Source organism: Salmo salar, chromosome ssa13 (genome assembly GCF_905237065.1).
Source record: "Salmo salar chromosome ssa13, Ssal_v3.1, whole genome shotgun sequence".
Lineage (NCBI taxonomy): Eukaryota > Metazoa > Chordata > Actinopteri > Salmoniformes > Salmonidae > Salmo > Salmo salar.
The window spans coordinates 26,568,371-26,590,142 of NC_059454.1; the positions used below are offsets into that span (position 1 = coordinate 26,568,371).

The window sequence follows — 21,772 nt, forward strand, 5'->3', positions numbered from 1 at the left end:
GGGTCGATACTAGGACCTGCTCTTTTCACTATTTATATAAATGCTATTGGTTAATCTGTTAAAAAAAAATTTACAGTATGTACACAATTGCCCCGATGGCGTATCTGGATGTGACAAGGCTACAGTCCGATTTTGCAGCTGTGCAGGAAGCCCTTAGTGATTTATAACTCGTGCTTAATACGGGCAAAACTAAATACATGTTGTTTTCAAGTTCTCGTAAAATTGTCTCATATGGATTACATCTTCACTCATCGGATGGTTCTATAATCGAACGAGTCCCTGCATACAAATACCTTGGTATTTGGATTGACAATGATTTAACATTTAAAAAACATACGAATGAGCTTGTTAAGTAGCTAAGATTTAAAGCAGCCTTTTTCTACATAAACAGATTGCCTCTTTCTAGTTAGCATGTCGATCACATCATTACACTATTTTTGTTTACAAAGCCCTGCTCCACAAGCTTCCAATTTACCTAACTCCACTGTTAAAATGACAAGTTATCAAACCCATTCACAGGGTTGGTTAACTCTGGAAACTCCTTTGGCGTCTACAGAGTTAAGTAAATCAGCCTTTAACTTCCTTGCACCCAATGTTTGGAATAATCTCCAAAAGATGTTTCCATTGGATGCTTTGGTGGCCCTAGGGTAATCCAGACAGCGGACAGGATTTTTATAATGAAGAATGTGTTTGTTTTAATTGACAGTGTTTTGTATCTTAAATGTGTATTTCATGTGTATATTTTGTGTATATTTATTTTGTATTTACTTTATTTAACTAGGCAAGTTTATACTTGTCTATTGATGTGTTTGTTTTTGTATTGTGCAGGACTCATTTGCAAGAGACTAGTCTCAATATGACTTCTCTGTTGAAATAAAGGTAAATAAATATAGTAGCCTATCATACATTTCTAGTCTAGGAGAATCATGTAGCCTATATGGACTTTATGCACTTATACTTGGAGGCGGCTATAAGGGGAGTCAACGCTTTCATTCTCGAGTTTCAGTTTCAGATCAAACAATTTCAACCTTTTAAAAAAGCGAGAAATGTTTGCAACATCATCTATATTTTCTGTGATATATTTTTTTTAACTTTTAAATTCACCTGTCTATGAAAACATAATGTGTCTGTTATGATTTTTTTTTAAATACAGGCAATAACACGATATAAAACTGGAGTGGAGTCACAGTAGGCAATGCAGAAAATGGTAGAGGTCTTCGAACTGTGCTTCAAATTTCGAAACAATCAACTTCGATCAGATTATGTGGTTTTACATGGAAATTACAGTTTTAAAAAACGGGTTTGCTTATCGTTATTCTTGATCGCATCGACCGATCTTTGAATTCTGTCACGCACTGCAGAGACAAAGAGAGCAAACCACGGAGCTCTGGATTTAGTTTGCAGTGCGCGCCGGGAGCAGCAGAGTGGGAGGAGTCCTACAATGATCTGTCTCACCGTGACAACCTACAATCCAGCGCGCTGGGTGCCACGCGCACGTAGCCTATCCAACCTATATAACCAAGGGGTTCAGAGTGATCGTCAGTAGGCGGACGGATTTGGTGTTCGCAACAGTTTATTATAGGGCAAACCTTTTCACCAGATATTTTGCAACTACAGATTGATATATGATAATTGTTTTAAGTCATGAGGACCTTGCTGTTGATTATATTCTCTAAATTACTTACTGCTCAGCCGTCACCCACAATTGTAAGTTTTTATTTAGCCTATAAAAATTGTTTAGTTGGGAGATGAATCCTTTTAATTGTTCATTATGTTATCCACAGAGTGTTACCTGTGAGGAATCAGAAGATGGTGAGTTAGCCCAGGGATGGTTCACTCAGATTACAATGTTATTTATTTGTTTTCTTACCTTGAATTATGGTGACAAATCAGTCTACTAATCCACAGACTGCTTTCAGGGTAAAGAAATAATATTAATGACCTGTGCCAAGGTATGCTCATTGCAATCTTCCTTAAGAGGGTTACCTTATTCCTATTAAAGCAGTGGTTAGCAAGTTTGTGTTTTGTAGACCTGCTGCTGTTTGCTACATTGGTGTCAGGAGTGGGATGTTGTCATTTATTGATGGGGTATTTTTTCCCCAAGTGATACCACCGGAATGGATAGAGATTCCTCAGGCCAGTCCTTCTCTTCTGCTCGCACTCAAAGTTGCTGTTCTGCCTGAAGACTTTGGGGCTATTCGGCTGAATATAAGTTGGGCCATCAACATCGACCGTAGGGGAAGCCTTATCAGAATTAATTGCATGTTAATAGAAATAGATTTGGAAAAATAACAGTGATGCATATAATACCAACACTTCATATATTTTGCAGAAAGCATTCGCTATCTCACAGGAACTTGGATCACTATAGATGATGATGCATACCGCTGTCGGTATGAACCACCTTTCATAGAAGTTGACCTCAGTGGTCTTGAACAGGTGGGCCTACTGTAGCCTCTTCCTTTACAACAAACTTCAAATCACAATCAGTGGCTATATTGCTGATAATTGCCATAGTTAAAAAAGGTATATTTGCTAATGTCTAACTCTTTTTGTATTATTCAGGTAAGGCTCATTGAGATAATGTCTTTTTCATACAGCTGTGGTTCTATTACCTTGCACCTGCAGAGCCAGGGCTCCATCTGGTCATCACTGCTTACAATCTTCCGAATCCGGCAGATGGCGAATTTTCCAAGTTTACGACATGTAATGTACCGTATGGTAAGTACGTAAAAAAAATAAAAATGAATTGATATGTTTTTATAGGGATATTAGTTAACTTCTATGGGCTAGGTGGGACGCGTTACACCATTTTAAAGATACACTTCTCGTTAATCTAACCACATTGTCCGATATCAAAAAGGCTTTACAGCGAAAGCAAAACATTAGATTATGTTAAGAGAGTACATATACAAAAATAATCACACAGCCATTTTCCAAGCAAGGACATGTCAATAAAACCCAAAACACAGCGAAATGAAGCACTAACCTTCATCAGATGACACTACTAGGACATTATGTTACACAATACATGTATGTTTTGTTCGATAAAGTTCATATTTATATCCAAAAACAGCATTTTACATTGGCGCGTGATATTCAGAAAATGTATTCCCACCAAAACGTCCGGTGAATGTGCACATCAATTTACAAATATACTCATCATAAACGTTGACAAAATACATTATTCTTAAAATAATTGTTATAGATAGACTACTCCTTTATGCAACCGCTGTGTCAGATTTTAAAATAGCTTTACGGAGAAAGCACATTTTTCAATATTCTGGGCAACCTAAACTCAGAATTAGTATTAGAAATATTGTATTACCTTTGCTGATCTTCGTCAGAATGCACTCCCAGGACTGCTACTTCCACAAGAAATGTTGTTTTTGTTCGAAATAATCCATATTTATGTCCAAATACCTCCGTTTTGTTCGTGTGTACAGATTACTTATCCAAAGGCATAACGCTTGAGCGCAGAACGAGAGACGAAAAGTCAAAATGTTCCATTACCGTACTTAGAAGCATGTCAAACGCTGTTTAAAATCAATCTTTATGGTATTTTTAATGTAAAATTGCGATAATATTCCAACCGGACAATAGCATATTCATTCAAGAAGAAAAAGGAGGGGCGCGCTCGCAGGACCGAGCATATCCAATCCCTTTGTTGCCAGGCAGACCACTCAGTAACTGAGCTCCTATACTCTGCCCAGTGACAGAATGCTCAAACCACTTTCTGAAGGCTGTTGACAGCCAATGGAAGCCTTAGGAAGTGCAACGTCACCCCACAGACACTGGAGCTTCGATAGAGAATCAAAAGAAGAACTACAATTCTCAGACTTCACTTCCTGCTTGGATTTTTCTCAGGTTTTTGCCTGCCATATGAGTTCTGTTATACTCAGACACCATTCAAACAGTTTTACAAACTTCAGAGTTCAGTTTTCTATCCAAATCTACTAATAATATGCATATTCTAGTTTCTGGGCCAGAGTAGTAACCTGTTTAATATTGGGTACGTTTTTCATCCGCCCGTGAAAATACTGCCCCCTAGCCCAGACAGGTTAAATAAAAAAGAATAATAGTTAGCATATCTTGCTGAAATTTATACTCTAGTATATAAGACTATACCTGCAGTGGCGTAGTGCAGATTTGTGGGGCCCCGCAAGGTCAGAGCAAGGCCCCCCAACCCATGGGGCAGAGAGAGTTGTATAGCTAAACTCATCCTATTTTACACATTTTGACATTAGGCTGAGAGAAAATGTTGCTCTTTTAGAGCTCAGGGATTCTTGAAAGACAGAACAGTCTTAACTTATTTTTCACAAATATTTGTCTTAATATAAAAAATAATATATATATTTTGATAGACTAAAGTATTAACTATTGCACCATGTAAAGGAACAACTTATTTTTGTTTTGTAGCCCTATTCAATGCTCCAGGGCTAATTTCATTTTTATCAATATTTGGCACATAAAATAACATTTATAAATCAAATCAAATTTCAAATCAAAAATGTATTTATATAGCCCTTCGTACATCAGCTGATATCTCAAAGTGCTGTACAGAAACCCAGCCTAAAACCCCAAACAGCAAGCAATGCATGTGAAAGAAGCACGGTGGCTAGGAAAAACTCCCTACGAAAAACTCCCTAGAAAGGCCAAAAACCTAGGAAGAAACCAGGCTATGAGGGGTGGCCAGTCCTCTTCTGGCTGTGCAGGGTGGATATTATAACAGAACATGGTCAAGATGTTAAAATGTTAATAAATGACCAGCATGGTCAAATAATAATAATCATAGTAGTTGTCGAGGGTGCAACAAGCACGTCCGGTGAACATTACCCCTTACGTCCAGCAAATACTTCAATTGTTTAAGCATATGTTGCAACACAGTCATGAAAATATTTGTTCAGAATATTGACAAAACAAAAATCGATCATAACATCAATGACAGATATTACAAACCACTGACGGAGTTGACAACAGATACTCAAAACACATATTTTTGCCTCTAAAAATAAAAGTTTGTCACAAATATTTGGGAAATTATTCATTTGAAAATCCACAATAAAAACAGAACATTCTATCAGATCTGTCAGCAATCTTACGGAGTTGACGTTAGACACAAATCTGATTGAGTTCATGTTTAACGGAGTTGACAAAATTGCAATTTTTCTTCTTCATTCAAGTGGTATACACAGTAGCAATTGTGTTTTTCCTCATTTGCTTTATGACTAAAATCTAATATAGCATATTCTATCTTAATATATCAGGCTGATGAAGCTGACAGTTTATGGTTGTGACCATGGTGATTCCAATAGTGTTTGTTTAAATCTATCAAAAGTAAAGAACTTTACAGACCATGAGTGGACCCTGCTCATTCCTGATTAATTTTAGACAAATCTGACAGAGTTGACCAAATCTCAGGACCAGTGGCGATTATAGCACTTACATCTTGGTGGGGCAAACTCCCCCAATTTCAAATCAAATCGTATTTGTCACATGCGCCGAATACAACAGGTGTAAACCTTACAGTGAAATGCTTACTTACAAGCCCTTAACCAACAATGCAGTTGTAAGAAAAAAAAAAGTGTTAAGTAAAAAATAAAAGTAACAAATAATTAAAGAGCAGCAGTAAAATAACTGTAGTGAGCCTACTGTATATAGAGGGGGTACCGGTACAGAGTCAATGTGCGGGGGCACCGGTTAGTCGAGGTAATTGAGGTAATATGTACATGTAGGTAGAGTTAAAATGTCTATTCATTGATAATAAAAAAGAGAGTAGCAGCAACGTAAAGGGGGGGGGGGGCAATGCAAATAGTCTGGGTAGCCATTTGATTAGCTGTTCAGGAGTCCTATTGCTTGGGCGTAGAAGCTGTTAAGAAGCCTTTTGGATCTAGACTTGGTGCTCTGGTACCACTTGTCGTGCGGTAGTAGAGAGAACAGTCTATGACTAGGGTGGCTGGAGTCTTTGGCCCTATTTTTAGGGCCTTCCTCTGACACTGCCTAGTATAGAGGTCCTGGACAGCAGGAAGCTTCGCCCCAGTGATGTACTGGGTCGTACACACTACCCTCTATAGTGCCTTGTGGTCGGAGGCCGAGCAGTTGCCATACCAGACAATGATGCAACCAGTCAGGATGCTCTCGGTGGTGCAGCTGTAGAACTTTGAGGGTCTGAGGACCCATGCCAAATCTTTTTAGTCTCCTGAGGGGGAATAGGCTTTGTCGTGCCCTCTTCACGACTGCCTTGGTGTGTTTGGACCATGATAGTTTGTTTGTGATGTGGACACCAAGGAACTTGAAGCTCCCAACCTGCTCCACTACAGCCCCGTCGATGAGAATGGGGGCGTGCTCAGTCCTCCTTTTCCTGTAGTCCACAATCATCTCCTTTGTCTTGATCACGCTGAGGGAGAGGTTGTTGTCCTGGCACCACATGGCCAGGTCTCTGACCTCCTCCCTATAGTCTGTCTCATTGTTTGTTTTAGATGCATGCCAGCAAAGCCACTACACAACACAATATAAGGGCTGGCTGATATAAGGGCTGATATAAGGGCTGGTCAAAATGGTGCCGACAGAGATGGTTGCCTCACTTCGAGTTCTTAGGAAACCTATGCAGCATTTCGTTTTTTTTATGTATTATTTCTTACGTTGTTACCCCAGGATATCTTAAATCGTATTACATACAGCTGGGAAGAACTATTGGATATAAGAGCAATGTCAACATACCAACATTACGACCAGGAATACAACTTCCCATGTTCAGACCACCACCCAGGACAATGGATCAAATCCCAGTAGCCGACCCGAAACAAGCAGCCTTCTGGTCAGGCTCTGTCACAGCTGTCGTATGAAAGAGACCAAGGCGCAGTGTGCGTATCGTTCCACATCTTTATTTCTATGTGAAACTATGCAAGACAGACAATAAACTAAAAACAACAAACCGTGACGAAGCGGTGCTACATGCATAAACTCAAAATAATCTCCCACAAACACTAGTCGGAAAAACAACAACTTAAATATGATCCCTAATTAGAGACAACGATGACCAGCTGCCTCTAATTGGGAATCATACGAAAATCCCAACCTAGAAAAAAGAACCTAGAACACAACATAGAAAATGTAAACTAGACAAAAAACCCAACATAGAAAAAAGAACCTAGAACACAACATAGAAAATTTAAACTAGACAAAAACCACAACATAGAAAAAAGAAACTAGAACCAAACATAGAAATAAATAAACTAGACAAAACCCTCCAGTCACGCCCTGACCTACTCTACTATAGAAACATACGAGCTCTCTATGGTCAGGACGTGACAGGCTCCATAGATGTGCACATTGCTCACCGCTCCCGAGTATACTACTCGCCAATGTCCAGTCTCTTGACAACAAGGTAGACAACATTTGAGCAAGGGTTGCCTTCCAGAGAGACATCAGAGATTGTAACATTTTCTGTTTCACGGAAACATAGCTCTCTCAGGATATGTTGTCGGAATTGGTTCAGGCACTGGGCTTCTCCATGCATCGCGCCAACAGAGATACACACTGGACACACACTCTCTCTGGGAAGAGGAAGGGCGGGGGTGTATGCTTCATTATTAATGACTCATGGTGTAATCATAACAACATACTGGAACTCAAGTCCTTCTGCTCACCCGACCTAGAATTCCTTCCAATCAAATGCCAGCCATTTTACCTACCAAGAGAATTCTCGTTAGTTATAGTCATAGCTGTGTACATTCCCCCTCAAGCAGACACCAAGACGGCCCTCTTGGAACTTCACTGTGTAAACTGGAAAAAATATATACGGAGGCTACATTTATTGTAGCTAGGGATTTTAACAAAGCAAATTTGAGAACAAGGCTACCTAAATTCTATCAGCATATTGATTGCACCATGCGCAGGGGTAATACTCTCGACAACTGCTACTCTAACTTCCGCGATGCATACAAAGCCCTCCCCAACCCACCCTTCGGCAAATCCGACCACGATGCAATCTTACTCGTACCGTCTTATAGGCAGAAACTCAAACAGGATGTACCAGTGACGAGAACCATTCAATGCTGGTCTGACCAATCGGAAACCACGCTTCAGATTGTTTTGATCACACGGACTGGTATATGTTCCGGTCAGCCTCAGAGAACAACATCGACCTATACGCTGACTCTGTGTGTGAGTTTATAAAGAAGTGCATTGGAGATGTTGTACCCACTGTGACTATTAAAACCTACCCTAACCAGAAACCGTGGTTGGATGGTGGAATTTGCGCAAAACTGAAAGCGCGATCCACCGCATTTAACCATGGAAAGAGGTCTGGAAATATGGCTGAATATAAACAGTGTAGTTATTCCCTCCGCAAGGCAATCAAACAAGCAAAATGCCTGTACAGGGACTTGGTGGAGTTGTAATTCAACGGCTCAGACACGAGAAGTATGTGGCAGGGTCTACAGGAAATCACGGACTACAAAAATAAAAACAGCCACGTCACGGACACTGACGTCACACTTCCAAACAAATTAAACACCTTCTTTGCCCGCTTTAAGGACAATACAGTGCCACTGTCTAGCCGCATCCTCAGAACAGCTTGCTGGTGTGTTTACGGACATATTTAATCGCTCCCTATCCCAGTCTATTGTCCCCACATGCTTCAAGATGGCTACCATTGTTCCTGTACCCAAGAAGGCAAAGATAACTGAACTAAATGACTACTGTCCCGTAGCACTCACTTCTGTCATCATGAAGTGCTTTGAGAGGCTAGTCAAGGATCATATCACCTCCACCATACCGGCAACCATAGACCCACTTCAGTTTGCATACCGCATACAGATGACACAATCGCCATCACACTGCACACTGCTCTTTCCCATCTGTTCAAAAATAATACCTACAGTTGAAGTCGGAAGTTTACATACACCTTAGCCAAATACATTTAAACTCAGTTTTTCACGATTCCTGACATTTGATCAGAGTAAAAATTCCCTGTCTTAGGTCAGTTAGGATCACCACTTAATTTTAAAAATGTGAAATGTCAGAATAATGGTAGAGAGAATGATTTATTTCAGCTTTTATTTCTTTCATCACATTCCCAGTGGGTTCAGAAGTTTACATACACTCAATTAGTATTTGGTAGCATTGTCTTTCAATTGGTTAACTTGGGTTAAACGTTTCGGGTAGCCTTCCACAAGCTCCCCACAATAAGTTGGGTGAATTTTGGCCCCTTCCTCCTGACAGAGCTGGTGTAACTGAGTCAGGTTTGTAGGCATCCTTGCTCACACACGCTTTTTTAGTTCTGCCCACAAATTTTCTATAGGATTGAGGTCAGGGCTTTGTGATGACCACTCCAATACCTTGACTTTGTTGTCCTTAAGCCATTTTGCCACAACTTTGGAAGTATGCTTGGGGTCATTGTCCATTTGGAAGACGCATTTGCGACCAAGCTTTAACTTCCTGACTGATGTCTTGAGATGTTGCTTCAGTATATCCACCTAATTTTCCATCCTCTTGATGCCATCTATTTTATGAAGAGCACCAGTCCCTCCTGTAGCAAAGCACCCCCACAACATGATGCTGCCACCCCGTGCATCACGGTTGGGATGGTGTTCTTCGGCTTGCAAGCATCCTCCTTTTTCCTCCAAACATAACAATGGTCATTATGGCCAAACAGTTCTATTTTTGTTTCATCAGACCAGAGAACATTTCTCCAAAAATAATAATCTTTGTCCCCATGTGCAGTTGCAAACCGTAGTCTGGCTTTTTTATGGTGGTTATGGAGCAGTGGCTTCTTCCTTGTTGAGCGCCCTTTCAGGTTATGTCGATATAGGACTCGTTTTACTGTGGATATAGATACTTTTGTACCTGTTTCCTCCAGCATCTTCACAAGGTCCTTTGCTGTTGTTGTGGGATTGATTTGCACTTTTCGCACCAAAGTACGTTAATCTCTAGGAGACAGAACGCGTCTCCTTCCTGAGCGGTATGACAGCTGCATGGTCCCATGGTGTTTATACTTGCATATTATTGTTTGTACAGATGAACGTGGTACCTTCAGGCATTTGGAAATTGCTCCCAAGGATGAACCAGACTTGTTGAGGTCTACAATTTTTTTTCTGAGGTCTTTGCTGATTTCTTTTGATTTTCCCATGATGTCAAGCAAAGAGGCACTGAGTTTGAAGGTAGGCCTTGAAATACATCCACAGCTACATCTACAATTGACTCAAATGATGTCAATTAGCCTATCAAAAATGTAAAAATTTATTTGCATTTTAATGAGGGAAATAAGTATTTGACCCCTCTGCAAAACATGACTTAGTACTTGGTGGCAAAACCCTTGTTGGCAATCACAGAGGTCAGACGTTCCTTGTAGTTGGCCACCAGGTTTGCACACATCTCATGAGGGATTTTGTCCCACTCCTCTTTGCAGATCTTCTCCAAGTCATTAAGGTTTTGAGGCTGACGTTTGGCAACTCGAACCTTCAGCTCCCTCCACAGATTTTCTATGGGATTAAGGTCTGTAGACTGGCTAGGCCACTCCAGGACCTTAATGTGCTTCTTCTTGAGCCACTCCTTTGTTGCCTTGGCCATGTGTTTTGGGTCATTGTTATGCTGGAATACCCATCCACGACCCATCTTCAATGCCCTGGCTGAGGGAAGGAGGTTCTCACCCAAGATTTGACGGTACATGGCCCCGTCCATCGTCCCTTTGATGCGGTGAAGTTGTCCTGCCCCCTTAGCAGAAAAACACCCCCTTAGCATAATGTTTCCACCTCCATGTTTGACGGTGGGGATGGTGTTCTTGGGGACATAGGCAGCATTCCTCCTCCTCCAAACACGGCGAGTTGAGTTGATGCCAAAGAGCTCCATTTTGGTCTCATCTGACCACAACACTTTCACCGAGTTGTCCTCTGAATCATTCAGATGTTCAATGGCAAACTTCAGACGGGCATGTATATGTGCTTTCTTGAGCAGGGGGACCTTGCGGGCGCTGCAGGATTTCAGTCCTTCACGGCGTAGTGTGTTACCAAATGTTTTCTTGGTGACTATGGTCCCAGCTGCCTTGAGATCATTGACAAGATTCTCCCGTGTAGTTCTGGGCTGATTCCTCACCGTTCTCATGATCATTGCAACTCCATGAGGTGAGATCTTGTATGGAGCCCCAGGCCGAGGGAGATTGACAGTTCTTTTGTGTTTCTTCCATTTGCGAATAATCACACCAACTGTTGTCACCTTCTCACCAAGCTGCTTAGCGATGGTCTTGTGTAGGTCTACAATCTTGTTCCTGACATCCTTGGAGAGCTCTTTGGTCTTGGCCATGGTGGAGAGTTTGGAATCTGATTGATTGCTTCTGTGGACAGGTGTCTTTTATACAGGTAACAAACTGAGATTAGGAGCACTCCCTTTAAGAGTGTGCTCCTAATCTCAGCTCGTTACCTGTATAAAAGACACCTGGGAGCCAGACATCTTTCTGATTGAGAGGGGGTCAAATACTTATTTCCCTCATTAAAATGTAAATCAATTTATAACATTTTTGACATGCGTTTTTCTGGATTTTTTTGTTGTTATTCTGTCTCTCACTGTTCAAATAAACCTACCATTAAAATTATAGACTGATCATTTCTTTGTCAGTGGGCAAACGTACAAAATCAGCAGGGGATCAAATAATTTTTTCCCTCACTGTACTTATATGTACATATTCTCATTCACCCCTTTATATTTGTGTGTATTAGGTAGTTGTTGGGGAATTGTTAGATTACTTGTTAGTTATTACTGCACTGTCAGAACTAGAAGCACAAGTTTTCCGCTACACTCGCCTTAACATCTGATAACCATTTGTATGTGACCAATAAAATTTGATTTGATTTGATTTGGAACACTAAACAATACATGAATTGCCCTATAACGGTGACAATCGGTGCCCACAGACTGTTAGGGCCTACATAAAGCTGTCCCAACACCTGGCTATCAGCGGAGCCTTGTCTGGCAGCAAAACAGTTCATTCAGCCTCATTTACTTTATGTCCAATAGCCGATGAGCACCTATACGTTTTATCTATAATTTCTCTTCATATGACAAAGATTGAAAAGGATTTGCCAGTAGATTGTTGACTTTATTCATGATGATGACTGCTTGTCTAGCTTGCTAGATAAGATTTTGTAAGTATGATGTTGACATGATCAGTCCAATCAAAGCTATGGTAGATATAACGTGATTTGATGGCATGTTATCTGTGGCCAATGACCTTGAGCTTTCTTGGATGGGCACTTCTAATGTAACTCTATGGCAGTACCCAAGGGGCTTGAATTTTCGAGCTCTCTCCATAGTTTTTGCGGTGACGTAGTGTCCTCATGAGTGCCAGAACACTGAGCCAATCACAGCACAACTAGAGAACATTACCAACCCCTACGCTCCGTATTTTCCACTAGCTGCCCCACCACCACAGAATGCACGGAGCTAGGCTGAAACACTTGCATTTTGGAGCTGCCTTACTCAAGAAAGCAAAAAAGAGACCTTGTTTGTAGGCGGCTTTATTAACTCAATTATTATTATTATTTTTACATTGTTTTCAAAACAGGCAACAGCAAAAAGCTGAACAGGTGGGGAGCCCCACCTGCCTGAAAGACGGTTCGCCAGTGCTCGGGACATCTTTTAGAAATCACAGTTTTGAGATACATATTCTTTACTGTCACAGAGGGCTATTGCAAGAAACTACATAATATACTTTTTCAGTTAATATTGGCAGTTTTTTTATTTTAAAAACTTTTGGGGAGAGTTTGAAATTTGGATCCTTTGCTCCAGACAAGAGTGTTTCCAGACATAGAGCCGACATGGAAATGAAAAACATTGAAAGTATTTAGAAAATTCCCAAAACAAATCTTTTCCCTTATCAGAATCCCCTCAATGTACATTTTAAGCTCAAATAATGCCTTAAAATCAGACCCCTTGACTTTTTCCTAATTTTGTTACATTACAGCCTTATTCTAAAATGTATTAAATAGTCCCCCTCCCCATCAATCTACACACAATACCCTGCCGCTAATGACAAAGCAAAAACAGGTTTTTAGAAAATATCACATTTACATAAGTATTCAGACCCTTTACTCAGTAATTATTTGAAGCACCTTTGTCAGCAATTGCAGCCTTGAGTCTTCTTGATTATGACGCTACAAGCTTGGCACACCTGTATTTGGGGAGTTTCTCCCATTCTTCTCTGCAGATCCTCTCAATCTCTGTCACGTTGGATGGGGAGCGTCGCTGTACAGCAATTTTCAGGTCTCTCCAGAGATGTTCAAGTCCGGGCTCAGGCTGGGCAACTCAAGGACATTCAGAGACTTGTCTGGAAGCCACTCCTGCATTGTCTTGGCTGTGTGCTATTGTAGAAATTCTAATCAAATGGAAGAGAGACTGCAGATTTTTTCAAACAAAAATTGTATAAGATTTGCAAAAATGAAGCAACCAACCATCAGTAAGAATAGTCAGAGTTGAAAGTTCCACGAACGGAGTTGTCTCTCCACTCTTATAGAAAAAGTACAAACTATTTTGTCTATGTGACAGTTTAGCAGATGGGTGGAAACAGGGACGGAACATGTGTAAAAAACGATTTAGCTTGTCTGTTCAGATTAAGATAGCTGACGTTCCCACCATTGTCTGTTCCTTCCTGCATGTTTCCGAACATCTAAGTTCCTGTATATTGTGAAACAGGATGTCACATACTGCAGTCGCACGGCTCTTATCTGTATGCCCAGACTTATGACTAAGTCACACAAGACAAGCCTGTACCAGCAAAATACTAACATATAATCTCTAAGTAAAAACAGCATAGTAGGTCTAATTAAACAGTATAGTATGTAATGAATATTACATTTCCACCACAGTGCTTAGGGTCATTGTCCTGTTGGAAGGTGAACCTTTGCCCTAGTCTGATGCCCAGACCGCACTGGAGCAGGTATTCATCAAGGATCTCTCTGTACTTTGCTCCGTTCATCTTTCCCTCGATCCTGACTAGTCTCCCACTCCCTGCTGCTGAAAAACATCCCCACATCATGATGCTGCCACCACCATGTTTCACCGTAGGGATGGTGCCAGGTTTCCTCCAGACGTGAAGTTTGGCATTCAGGCCAAAGAGTTTAATCTTGGTTTCATCAGACCAGAAAATCTTGTTTCTCATGGTCTGAGAGTCCTTTAGGTGCCTTTTGGCAAACTCAAAGCGGGATGTCACGTCCCTTTTATTGAGGAGTGGCTTCCGTCTGGCAACTCGACCATAAAGGCCTTATTGGTGTAGTGCTGCAGAGATGGTTGTCCTTCTGGAAGGTTCTCCCATTTCCACAGAGGAACTCTGGAGCTCTGTCAGAGTGACCATTGGGTTCTTGGTCACCTCCCTGACCAAGGCCCTTCTCCCCCGATTGCTCAGTTTGGCCGGGCGGTCAACTCCAGGAAGAGTCTTTGTGGTTCCAAACTTCTTCCATTTAAGAAAGGACAATCTTGTCTCGGAACTCTACGGACAATTCCTTCGACCTCATGGCTTGGTTTTTGCTCTGACATGCACTGTCAACTGTGGGACCCTATATAGACAGGTGTGTGCCTTTCCATGTCCAGTCAATTGAATTTACCACAGGTGGTCTCCAATCAAGTTGTAGAAACATCTCAAGGATGATTGATGGAAACAGGATGCACCTGAGCTCAATTTCGAGTGTCATAGCAAAGTGTCTGAATACTTATTTAAGGTATTTCTGTTTTTTATTTATAATATATTTGCAAAAATAAATAAACCTGCTTCGTCATTATGGGGTATTGTGTGTAGATTGATGAGGGGGAAAAAATATTTAATCAATTTTAGAATAAGGCTGTCACGTAACAAAATGTGTAAAAATGGAAGGGGTCTGAATTCTTTCCGAATGCACTGTATAAGAAAAATAAATACATCATTTTTATAATGGAATTACCCGTATACCTTTTATGTGGAAATGCCCTATTCACTTCAATACATTTTTCAGCCGGTACCAGGTTACCTTCAGACGAGTCCCGTGAAACTTGTGGGAGTCGTGGAGCAAAATAGAGAATACCAACGTGTTCATGTGTAACGGCTGTTGTTATGTAGAGAGGACCAAGGCGCAGCGGGTTGCATGTTCATCATTATATTTAATGAATAAAGATGACACGAAACAAAACAATAAACAAAGAACGACAGGTGACAGTTTCACAGGCTACAATAATCACTAGCAGTGCGAAATACAACTACCCACCAATCCCCAGGTAAAAACACGCAACTAATATATGACTCCCAATCAGGAACAACGACGTACAGCTGGTCCTGATCGGGAGCCACACAGACCACACAGAAATAAACAAACTAGAAAACCAACCTAGAATACAAAACCCAGAACATACACCAGAACCCCGTAATACATAAATAAAACACCCCTCTACAATACACATAACCCCCGAACCACATAAAACAAATAACCTCTGCCACGTCCTGACCAACCTACAAATACAAATAACCCCTATACTGGTCAGGACGTGACATCATGAGTCTAATCTTTCTGTAGGGAGGTCATATTAGTGTGTAGCAGAAACCGTTCGGACGCTACAGACTTTTTCGTGAGAACATCGATTTTGGGGATGTCTGATAAACACTGCTGTAGCTCTGCCACCTTCCACCTTTGTCACTAGTTAACACAGCCACAAAGTCAAAATTGGTTATGTCAAAAAAACGAATGAAAACAAAAATTAGCTTTTTGGTATTTTTGGTTAGGGTTAGGCATAAGGTTAGCAGTCTGGTTAAGGTTAGGGTTAAGGTCAGGGTTAGGCTTAAAATCAGATTTTAAGTAGATCAATTGTAAAAATAGGCAGGGTTTAGCCATAATTATGATTTTGTGGCTGTGGTAACTAGTGACGACGGATGCGGTGGATTGACAACAAACACACAAAAACAGAGTGGAGCATGGGGGGGGCCTCAAGCGGAGATTAGTTTTTTTTATGCCCAGATCATGAGGCCCCTTGATGATGTGAGGCCTGAGGCAATTGCCTCTTCTGCCTAATTGCCTCTTCTGCCAGTGTGTACATGGCTTATGACGTGTGCATATGCTATCTATGTACCGACCTCAGGGGGAACCCCAATCACCCCCCCCCGAAAAATGGGGGGAGGTTGGGGGTCCCCATTGCAGGGGCTGTGGCTGTTTGTGCCACGCCAGTGTATACCTGAGATCATGGTGCTGAGATGTTTTTCTTTATAGCTAGCACCTCATGTTCAATAATTTCTATATTTGTTTATTAAAGTGGCTGGGCTTTGTTTAACCATTTCCATTCTATTTTTTGCCAGCGACAAATGACCACACAGGTGAGCAATCTGAATCATTTGACATATCTGATTTGAAGTGCAGTATGTATTTGATAGGTGGTATTTGTTTATTTTTATTTTAAGCTGAGTTGAGAAGGCCTACTTCAAACCCCACTGTGATGCCCAACTCTGGTAAGATCTTTAAGTCTTTTGAGTGTCTGAACATCTGTGATCTATTTGACATGCTGGTGCCTCCCATCACTCTGTGATGGCAACAATATGCCTAGTTGGACAAGCTTTGAAGGTCTGCCCTGGACCAACTGCCTTGCTTAGATTGTCATTCTGAATGTCTTCCCTGCCAGACAGTCAGGTTCCTCCCAGGCCTACCTTGGAAGCTTTTCCTTGCTACTGCCTCTGCTTGCTCTTTGCAGCTTTAGGCCTGGGTTTCTGTAACACTTTGTGACAAATGTATTTGCAAAATGGCTATGTCTATACAACCACAATTTCTATGATTTATCATAATGTATTTGACATGAACTGTGTTCCCTTTTAATATACCTCTCCAAGTAGATAAATAGGGAGATTCTGTCCATGAGATTGATTAGCTTTTAGTATTTTATTAGGATATCCATTAGCTGCTGTTAAAGCAGTAGCCACTCTTCCTGGGGTCCACACAAAACATAAAACATGACATAGTACAGTACATTAATAGTCAAGAACAGCTCAAGGACGGAACTAAGTAAATGTAAAATGTGTTGCGTCAAAAGACAGGTATTCATATTCAAGGCATTCACATTTTCAATTGATTTCAAAGATAAAACACCAGCAGGGGGTGAAAGAGTGTATGCATTGTGGAACCCATCATTAGCTTGTGTTTCCCTGGGGAACATGCACCTTTGTTATAGCAGGTGGTGAAATGTTTGGTGAAAAAACATTTCACTGGAAGTCCTTCATGGAAGAGGAGACTCTCATTCATACACATTCAGCCTATTTAGGATTCTGGAGACTCAACCGGTAGGCACATGGATATTGTTGTGTAAAATTGTTGCCAGTTAGGTGTTTATTTGTGTTGCGATTTGAGACCAATTGTCTAATTTAGTATATAGTATAATTTAGATAATATGACTACATTGAGATTATATATTTAATTTGAAATGACCTTACTTGAAGTAATGTATATTTCTTTTTGTGTTTTGCCTTTAAAGGTTTTCAACCTAACTAACTAATTAACTAACTGACTAAATAAATAAAAGAAGTCAGAAGAAAATTGAGTTGTCCCTTGCGTCCTTCAGTCCTTAAAGGCCTTTTTCAAGTTTGGGCAAAGAGCTGCAGTGTGAACCATACACAACTTGACAATAAGACATACACTTTCACTACTCAGTTCTCCTGATGTGAACATAGCAGTGTCTCATGAATCATGTAGAGTTATTGAAGTTCACTCCTGGCTCCGTTCCCCTGACATGAACATAGCCACATTAATGCTAAGATCCCCTGAAGTGAACATACAGTACCTACATATCATATGGCATATAGAGCCCCACTGAAAATCCTTTGATCTCGCTAAATTCCTCTGACGTGAATAAAGCTACCGTGTCATTTACAGGTACCACCCGTAATGGGTCTCCTGGGGTAAAATGTTATCTTATTACAGTTACCACCCATAATGGGTCTCCTGGGGTAAAATGTAGGGTTATTACAGTTACCACCCACAATGGGTCTCCTGGGGTAAAATGTAGTGTTATTACAGTTACCACCCGTAATGGGTCTCCTGGGGTAAAATGTAGGGTTATTACAGTTACCACCCATAAAGGGTCTCCTGGGGTAAAATGTAGTCTTATTACAGTTACCACCCGTAATGGGTCTCCTGGGGTAAAATGTAGGGTTATTACAGTTACCACCCGTAATGGGTCTCCTGGGGTAAAATGTAGTCTTATTACAGTTACCACCCGTAATGGGCCTCCTGGGGTAAAATGTAGGGTTATTACAGTTACCACCCGTAATGGGTCTCCTGGGGTAAAATGTAGGGTTATTACAGTTACCACCCGTAATGGGTCTCCTGGGGTAAAATGTAGTCTTATTACAGTAACCACCCATAATGGGTCTCCTGGGGTAAAATGTAATCTTCTGGAGTTTTTTGCATTACAGTTACCACCCGTAATGATGATGAGGGGAAACCAGCAAGCCTTCTAGTAGTCTATCTTGGATGCTTAGCTGGGCTCGTGGCACTGGTGGCCTGCTCTCTCACTCTGTGTAAGCTAAACAGGATCTCTTTAAATTCAGGAATTAACATTGAACAAACTCTTTGTTTTGAAGTAACAATCTCCTCTCTCATTTCCTTTCCAGATCAAATGTATGGAATGCACTCAAATTCCCACTTCACTGAGCTGCCGAAGGCAACTGAGGTCACTGTGTCGGTGCTGGTGGTGTACCCTGCAGAAAACCCTGTCTTCCAGAGAGCTGTGCTAGCTTTTGCTGAGTTCCTCCAGTGGCATGGTGGCTGCCAGGTGGCTATCGACATGTGGCAGCATGGCAGGCTGGCAGAGCAGGGCCCGATGCGCTGGCTAGCAGATCAAGCAAAATCCGTAGCCAGGGTGATGGTTGTAAGCCCGCAGCCCAACCACTGCCACACTGGCCCAGGGGAACACACAGTACCAGCCGCGGCTCATGACCTGTTTCCTCTGGTGCTCAATATGGTGGCAAGCCACGCTCAAAGCCCCAACGAGCTGGCCAAGTTCTGGTTGGTGCACCTAGGCAAGGCCCCGGAGAGGAGCGGCCTACCTGTGGAATTGACATCCTGTAGGGAATTTAGTCTGAACAGGGACTTGGAGAAACTCTGTAGACACTTGCATCAGCAGGGCTCCAGAAGACCAGGGTTAATGTTCAGATCAGGGTTGGCCTATGGGGAGAAGGCGACAGGGAAGCTGAAGGAGGCTGTGCAGCAGTTAGAGGCATGGCAATGCTCTCAGCCAGGAGGTGCAGGGGAGGGAGCTTCTTTGACCAAATTGATAGCTAGACTGTAAGAACCTGATGATCCTGGTGTGATGACAAACCCAGAGCTTAAATAGTAATATGAAAATAATCTAAGTAAAAACTCTCTTTGACCACTTATAGAACAATGGGACTGCAAAAATGAGGGCATGCTAACTTTTCTCACTTAGCTTTAAGATTACTTTTTAAATAGTTTAATATGTTATCTTTCATCAAATGTTTCTGTTTTGGAAATGAAACAAGTATTCTATGGCGTTGACATTTTTTATACACTTATTGAATGTTTTGTTTATGTAAATAAATACTTTAATCTAATTATAGACTAACTTTAATGAGTATACAATATTACACTATTTTTTCTTTATAAAGCTTTGTAGTACCATATTTTGTATAAGATGCGCATTTTCACACACTGAATTAACTGGAAAATCAGATCAAAGACCATGGTTATCATGGTTTGTGATATTTTTCACTTCATCTTACTCAAAAACAACATATGGATTTCACATGCTTATAAATATGTGTCTATAATTGTTTACTACGGAATTACTTTTCCCCTGATTTCTACTGAACAAAAATATAAATGCAACATGCAGCAATTTCAAAGATTTTACTAAGTTACAGTTCATATGAGGAAATCAGTCAATTGAAATCACGTCTGCTTCTGGCGCTCGATGTCGCCAGGCTGCTTATCACACCTGTCACCATCATTACGCGCATCAGCGCTTCATCGGACTCACCTGGACTCCATCACGTTATTAATTACCTCCCCTATATCTGTCACTGTCTCAGTTTCTTTCCCAAGTCAGCATTAATGTCGTTATGTGTCCCTTTTACAGACACTGTTCGTGTTTTGGTTCCTGTCTGTTTATTCATTAAATGTTCACTCTCTGTACTTGCTTCACGTCTCCCAGCGTCTGTCCTTACAGAATGCTGACTCCACAATTTGAAGCTCTACAAAATGAGCCTTCCCTGTGGCTCAGTTGGTAGAGCATGGTGTTTGCAACGCCAGCATGGTGTGTGCAACGCCAGGGTTGTGGGTTTGATTCCCACCGGGGGCCAGTACAAGAAATGTATGCATTCACTACTGGATAAGAGCGTCTGCTAAATGACTAAAATGTAAGCATCACGGAGTTTTTTGTTGTGACGCCGCCGAAGCAACCGGGGATGCCTCAGCTGGCTCCCGTGCCTCAGCTGGCTCCCGTGCCTCAGCTGGCTCGAGAGGCTCCCGTGCCTCAGCTGGCTCGAGAGGCTCCCGTGCCTCAGCTGGCTCGAGAGGCTCCCGTGCCTCAGCTGGCTCGAGAGGCTCCCGTGCCTCGGTTGGCTCGGCAGGCTCCCACGCCATGCCTCAGCCGGCTCATCAGGCTCCCGCAGCTCAGCCGGCTCGTCATGCTCCCGCGCCTCAGCTGGCTCATCCGGCTCCCGCGCCTTGGCCGGCCCGTCAGGCTCGCTCAGGTGGGAAGCCGGGTGGCGCCCCTGGGGCGGGGTACTGTCACGTCTGCTCCTGCTTCCCCTCTCTGGTGCTCGAGGTAGCCAGGCTGCTTATCATTATGCACACCTGTCACCATCATTACGCGCATCAGCACTTCATCAGACTCACCTGGACTCCATCACGTTATTAATGACCTCCCCTATATCTGTCACTGTCTCAGTTTCTTTCCCAAGTCAGCATTAATGTCGTTATGTGTCCCTTTTACAGACACTGTTCGTGTTATGGTTCCTGTCTGTTTATTCATTAAATATTCACTCCCTGTACTTGCTTCTCGTCTGTCCTTGCAGTATTAGGGTATAATCTATGGATTTCATGACTGGGAAGGCAAATATGCATCTGTTGGTCACAGATACCTTTAAAAAAAAATGGGCCTCAGGATTTTGTCACGGTATTTTTGTGCATTCAAACTGCCATCGATAAAATGCAATTATGTTCATTGTCCGTAGCTTATGCCTGCCCCTACCATAACCCCACCGTCACCATGGGGCACTCTGTTCACAACGTTGACATCACCAAACCGCTCGCCCACACGACGCCATACACATGGTCTGCAGTTGTGAGGCCGGTTAGACGTACTGCCAAATTCTAAAACAATGTTGGAGGCAGCTTATGGTAGAGAAATTAGCATTAAATTCTCTGGCAACAGCTCTGGTGCCAGAGAAAATTTGGCAACATGCTCACTCAACTTGAGACATCTGTGGCACTATGTTGTATGACAAAATGAGTTATTTTAGAGTGGCCATTTATAGCCCCCAGCACAAGGTGCACCTATGGAATGATCATGGCGTTTAATCAGCTTCTTGATATGCCACGCCTGTCAGGTGGATGGATTATCTTGGAAAATGAGAAATGCTCACTGACAGAGGAATAAGCAAATTTGTGCACAAAATTTGTGAGAAATAAGATTTTTGTGTGTATGGAACATTTCCGGAATCTTTTATTTCAGCTCATGAAACATGTTTACATATATTTTTGTTCAGTATACATACAGAACACCACTGTCATCTCTTTCTCCCTTTGTGATGTCA

General features: G+C 41.8%; 1 protein-coding gene across 2 annotated transcripts; it reads left to right on the forward strand.

The window, feature by feature from the left end:
- The first annotated feature begins 1,321 nt into the window (after positions 1-1,321).
- On the forward strand, positions 1,322-19,567 carry il17rb (interleukin 17 receptor B). Of its 2 annotated transcripts, XM_014134958.2 has the most exons (9): positions 1,328-1,707; positions 1,785-1,812; positions 2,105-2,233; positions 2,333-2,439; positions 2,601-2,721; positions 16,307-16,324; positions 16,409-16,456; positions 18,410-18,514; positions 18,608-19,567. In XM_014134958.2, the coding sequence occupies exons 1-9, from the start codon at positions 1,645-1,647 to the stop codon at positions 19,282-19,284; spliced, it is 1,296 nt and encodes a 431-aa protein (XP_013990433.2). In that variant the 5' UTR covers positions 1,328-1,644; the 3' UTR covers positions 19,285-19,567. The 2 variants fall into 2 exon arrangements, with proteins under 2 accessions (XP_013990434.2, XP_013990433.2); XM_014134959.2 differs by lacking the exon at positions 16,307-16,324 and having other exon boundaries at positions 1,322-1,707.
- Positions 19,568-21,772: the final 2,205 nt, after the last annotated feature.